The 6000-nt window shown below is 38.1% G+C and overlaps 1 protein-coding gene across 3 annotated transcripts in view; it reads right to left on the reverse strand.

The window, feature by feature from the left end:
- The window catches only part of med1l (mediator complex subunit 1 like), a 32635-nt gene extending 27643 nt beyond the window's left edge, over nucleotides 1-4992 (reverse strand). For all 3 annotated transcript variants that reach the window (XR_004223233.1, XM_002940800.5, XM_012965479.3), the window contains exons 1-3: nucleotides 4890-4992; nucleotides 1592-1692; nucleotides 646-730 (exon numbers count right to left, since the gene is read on the reverse strand). Coding sequence is in view for 2 of the 3 variants with exons in the window: in XM_002940800.5 (XP_002940846.1) it covers nucleotides 646-730; nucleotides 1592-1692; nucleotides 4890-4941 (238 nt within the window). In the remaining variant the exon portion in view is untranslated. The remainder of the gene's footprint in view (nucleotides 1-645; nucleotides 731-1591; nucleotides 1693-4889) is intronic.
- Nucleotides 4993-6000: the final 1008 nt, after the last annotated feature.

The raw sequence follows: 6000 nt of genomic DNA on the forward strand, positions 1-6000 counted from the left end.
TGAGGATAACATGAGACCATCTGCATGTGACAATGATCAAAAACATGCCAGTAAATCCACAGAAAATGGCTGAAAAATAAAAATATATGGAGGGTATTCAATGGGCAAGTCAAAGCCTGGATCTAAATCCCATCTAGATACCATAGGGAGATTTAAAAAGGGCTGTGCATACAAGAAACCCCTTAATTATTGCACAAATGAGCTTTTCACACAAAAGGAAATCAGTTAACTTTTTGCTAAATAAATGATTGCAAAGTCAGTTTTTACATTTTTTGTTTAATTACATCATTATATAATGTATAAAATGAAGATAAAATATTGCCATGTCCACATGTTAAAAACAAAACAAACACCATATCAGGTTAATCTCACTGAAGAATTGGTGTAAAAAAATGTTTATTCATGCCAAAGACTAGGTAGCATTTCAGGCATCTGCCCTTTCTCAAGCCTTGATGAAGTGCAGGGACCTGAAACATTGCCTATTCTTTGGCACAAATAAACAATTATTACACCAATACGGAGTGCTGCAATGTGATTCCCTTTTGAAGTATGAAAATCAGTTATTTTATCATTATCACTATCTAAAACTGGAGAAAGAAATGCCTGACTAGATTTCTGAACAACTTCTTTGTGTCAGTTTCCTACCTTTCAGTGCTTCTTGTAGCATGTTCTTGCATCTTAACACTGGATGATACAGTGAGCACTTCAATGCATTTCCAACAGGTTTGTCCTAACAAATACAGTATAAAACAGGTATAGCTAAATTGTATATACATTACAATTAGCAGCCAGTTTGCCCTCTGGTAATACAAGAGTATGGCTAGTGAGTAAAGGTGTAAAACAGAGGTATTTATTTCCTACACAGGGATGCCATTCCCTCTAACAACCTCAGCATCAGGAGGGTTCATCCTCATCCTGTAATGTGTCTACTTCACAAGCTTCATAAGGGCTTTTACATACATTTGACATGCATTTAAGAGCACATAAACGCATTAGCTAACTAATTTCATTATATTCCGTCTGGTTGTACCCACAATCATTCAGAGTTGCACTTAATTGCATTCGCATTTTATGACATTATTTAAGACACAGCATGCTGCATTTTTTGAACAACAAAATGTTGCGTTTGTAATTCACAAAAATGCTCTTGGTTTTAAGCAAAATTTAGTTTTTTTGTGATCAGCATGCTTTGTAAGAGTAAGTCTATAACATTACTAATTGAAAGTTAAGTTAGCAGCCAGAATCTCTGGCACCCAAATTGTTTTGTAGTTCTACTGTTGCTGCATAGGAGTATATTGAACCCTTCCTTTTTACAGTGAGGGACCATCTGAGTAACAGTCATATGTAAAGCATGCTCGAAGTTGCCCCCACCAGGCATTGCTGACTGACATGTAAAGGTAAAATGACAGTGTGCTAAGAAACAGTTATAGCACACCAATGAAAATATAGAGTTAAAAGTACAATATGCAATACAGTTATAGGATCTATTATCCAGAATGCTCAGTACCTGGTGTTTTCTGGATAAGGGATCTTTCCATAATTTGGATCACCATATCTTAAGTTTGCTTATAAACATTTTAACAAGTCTTACCAAACACAGTCTAGTTAGTTTAATCGTTTCATTCCATGGCTTTTGAGAGTATTTCAAGCGCAACTTTTCCAAAAGACTTTTCTCCAGATGCTTTACAGGAACTGTAAGAAAGATTAAAAAGCTTAGCACCACCTTAGATACAGTAGTTCTGCATTACTTTAGTTTTACCTATTGAGCAAAGTTTAGATTTAGACCAAATTTAGATGTACAACAATAATTCACATATTTTTCCATGAAAATTTTGTTGACATGTTTGGATGTGTACTTTGTAAATAAATCTGCTCGATCTCTGTCTGTATGGGTATTATATTCATTCCAGCCAATTTGAAGAGTTTATACATGTAATAAAAGATAAAAAAAACATATAGTTATAAAAAAAAAAGATAATAAAAACGTATAATAAAGATGATTTTCCTTATGCAGTGTACTTCTAACATCATATCTTATAGAAACAGAACAAAAAATTCAGAATATTTTGCAAACTTATGATGTCCCATCAGAACAATGTTTTTCCCCTTTTCCCTTGGAAAAAAGTTACATTTGATTAAAGGAGAAGGAAAGGCAAAGTCACTTGGGGGTGCCAAAATGTTAGGCACCCCCAATTGACTTTAATCGCTTACCTTCTACCCTGGGCTGGTGCCCCTGTTCAGAGAGAACAGCACCAGCCCGGGGTAGCAGCAATCGCTTCCTTCTTCCTGAGCGATCACATGCGCAGTAGAGTGAAAAGCCGAACTTTAACAGAGAAGTTGGCTTTTCACTCTACTGCGCATGCGTTTGTCCGGGACAATTGGCTGCAGCGCGAGTAGGAAGGAGGAAGTGCTCTCGACAGGTACCCCAGGTGCTGTTTTCTCCTAACAGGGGCACCAGCCTGGGGTACGAGGTAAGCGATTTAAGTCACTTGGGGGAGCCTAACATTTTGGCACCCCCATGTGACTTAGCCTTTCCTTGTCCTTTAAACCTGGCAAAACTGTAAAAAAATTTAAAATCATAAAAAAAAATAGTATGTTCAACTCCAGCACTACACACTGACCTCATGTTAAAAGGGGGTTATGTTGTCCGTTTGAGGCAAGAGAATCTGATGTAAATGGCCCACTGACCATTTGTCCAGCTTAAAACATCTCCTTGCAGAAAAATTATTGTTATTCTTATGTTTACATGAGAAGGAATGCAAGCTTTATCAGAAAGGTCTATGTAAATAGAGCTATAAGCACTCACAGAAACGCTGCACTGAGTCCTCTATCAAAAGAAACACAGGATTTCTTGTTTCCTTTTTTTGTAAACATGTTAGGGTATCTGACTTCCTCTCTCAGAAAAATCCTTCATTCCTGGGAGTCTGTGCAGCTCTCTCCTCTCTCCTGCTCCCCTTCCCATATAAATTCATAAAACTCACTCACCCTTATGAATGTGTGATCTGAGCTATAATGGCTAGACTGCAAACAGGAAGCTATGAACACCAAGCTAAATTGCAACTGCAATCAGAGAAAGCTTCTAGAGCTTTACTCAGGTAAGATACATTTTACTGCAGAATAAATATAGCATTCTAGATGGCACTAATGTGGCAAATCTATTGGCAGTAAAATGCCAAAATGACTTTCTTTCTCCTTTAAAAGTTTGTTGTTTAAAGTTAATTGCTTAATATAGTCAAGCAGGCTAGGGTTGCCACCTCTACTAGTGTTTGTCGCCTGTTAGGGGGCAGGCAGTGATGTCATGGGGGCAGGGAAGAGGCTGGCCGTGGTGTCAAGGGGCTGCAAGAGGCGGGCCCGTGATGCCACTGGGCGGGGCTATGACACAGCGATCAGTGAATTTTAGGGAGTCCTGCCCTGTTTTTCAAATTATGAAGTTTTGACCCGGATGGCCCTTCTGAAAACCGGGCTGTCCGGTCCAAAACCGGACAGGTGGCAATCCTAAAGCAGCCACTATGTAGATTTTCAGAACAGTTTGCCTGCTGTACAACAGGATTATTATGATTACCATATAGTTATAAACAGGGGCGGGCCAAGCCGACCGGGCACCCTAGGCAACCGGGTCAGCCACCTCGCGGTGGCTACGCGATAGTTCATTGCCCCCACCGCGTATTGACAAGCGGCGGGGGCAATGAAAAAGGAGCTACGGGTAGGCAGGAGAAGTTCCTGCCTGGCGCCCCCCAGTGTTTGTGCCCTAGGCAGCTGCCTCTTCTGCCTACCCCTAGTTCCGGCCCTGGTTATAAAGCACTAAAATATTCAGCAGCATTATATTAGGTTTATTTTGTGTATCTACTAATACTGAATCCACTTAACATTTGGGCTTTTAACTTTACATGCCCTGATAAAATGTTGCTTGTCTACTAAACTGCACTGGAATGCCTGCCTACAAACGCAGGTGAAACTACGGAAACCACATACTGGCCTGACACATACTACAAAACTGGCCTGACACAGTTCCATATGGACCTGCTGCAGGTTGGGAACCCACAAAAAAGCAACAAAGTTGCAGGTTTTATCTACAGCATGTTTTACTTTAAACATTTTTTTGCTCCACTAACTTTTGATGATGTCACCTTTGATTTGCAGCTGCGGGTTGTGTGTTCAATTAGGTAACAAGTTTAAACAAGTAAAACTGCGGGTTGTAGGTCTGGGTTTAAAAAACTGGACTTGTGCAGGCCTCTACAATGTGGTGTGCGGTTTTCAGAAAATAGCATGAGTTTCGGCAGATTGGGGCTTTTTTTGGGTGTAATTATTTAAGACTGAAAAGTTTAAACGCAAAACTTCAGTTGTCAAAATGTTACTATTTAACATTAGCCAAACTGCATTAGGCCAATCTAAATAAATTGATATTGGATTGCAACTGGTTACAGCAGTGGTGCAGATATGCGCTTCTTTAAATTTCTCCCAGTTACTAAAAAATTAAGAAGCAGCCAGAAACAGTTGTGGGCTTTTTAGTGTTAGGATTTGTAAAAGTCCAAGGATATTTGATTTTCGTGAATTTTATAGCAGCTTTAGATTTTGCAAGGCTAAGAAGCAACAATATATGTAGTGAGCTGCACTTCTTTTTACACAGTTTTACATTTGTGCAGATTACTCATACATGGAGCCAGGGGCCACAATGTTCAGGACCACTTCCAAACTCTGAAACCTGACATGATTTCTATAGCACTTCACAGACTTCTAGTTATACAATATTACATTATTACAGTACAAGAAGCATGATGATTTGCAAGAAATCAGTGTCAACTATCATCCTCATGTTATCTTTTAAAGCAGTGTCTGAAAATATTACATTCAATTTAAATATTATGTTATATAGCAAATCAATATTTTACCCAGTCTAGTGACTTCACTTTCCCGTTGCGCAGGAAGCAAAGAGAATTCCATAGGCAATGGTTTATATTCAGCTTCAATTAACACGAATTGGCTTTAACTTTAAAGCATTCATGAATATAAAACACTCACCTTCTTAAGATCTGTGTTTTGCCACACCCCACAACAATCAATCATCCTAACTAATGCTCTTTTTTTTGTTAACTCCCTCATATCTGGGGTGGAATTCACAGAAGTGGAGTAAAGTGAAACAGAGGTAAAAATATTATTAGAACTGGACTTAAAACAAAGTCACATGCGTTAATGCCTAACTCCATTTCATGAAAACGGTGGTTTCGTAGAATTTGGAGTTAGACTGATGTTTTTAGACTGTTTTCTCCAATACAAATTAACTTAATTTTGCTGTAACTTATAACAGAAAGATGAAGTTAAACATGCCAAACTACAACTTTTTGCTGGGAAAAGAACAAAACTTTGCCTAGCATGGCTTGAAAAAAATCTGCCATTCAGACGATTGTGGGTTTGTCGTTTAATCATTTCTTTTGGCTTAAATTACAATTTACTGCAAAATTCATCTTAATGCCCCTTTGTGAATTTTTACCCCCAGACACAGTTTAACTCATGACCCATAATGCATAATTAGAAATTAATTCAGAGAAATACAGCAGAGTTTTTTATTTTACCATGCCAAGTGCCTAAATTAAAGGTCAAGTAACATCAAATATTTAAATATCCGTCCAGCAGTTGCATATAGAATTTTGTGTTATAAAGAGGTTTTCATTCTACAGGTAGCCTTGAATGATATTCACCACCTGTTAAAATACTTCCTTTTATTTGCTATACAAATGTGGGCATAAAAGCATTTTGAAACTTTAGGGCAATGACACAAAGGCTCTTTCTCACCCATGGGAAATTGCACTATGTGCTGGTATTTTTGCCCACCTTGCCCTTAATACTACATTACAAGTAAATTAATTCGTTTTTTTTTGGTGTTATTAATCATTAATTCCTAATTAGTTATTCAGCGTGTTGAAATTATGTGTCTGCTTTTAAAGGAGAACTATACCCCAGGCAATAAAAGCCCCCTTAACTATCACTGCCTTGACTCCCCCA

This window comes from Xenopus tropicalis, chromosome 6, assembly GCF_000004195.4.
Source record: "Xenopus tropicalis strain Nigerian chromosome 6, UCB_Xtro_10.0, whole genome shotgun sequence".
In the NCBI taxonomy this organism is placed as follows: Eukaryota; Metazoa; Chordata; class Amphibia; order Anura; family Pipidae; genus Xenopus; species Xenopus tropicalis.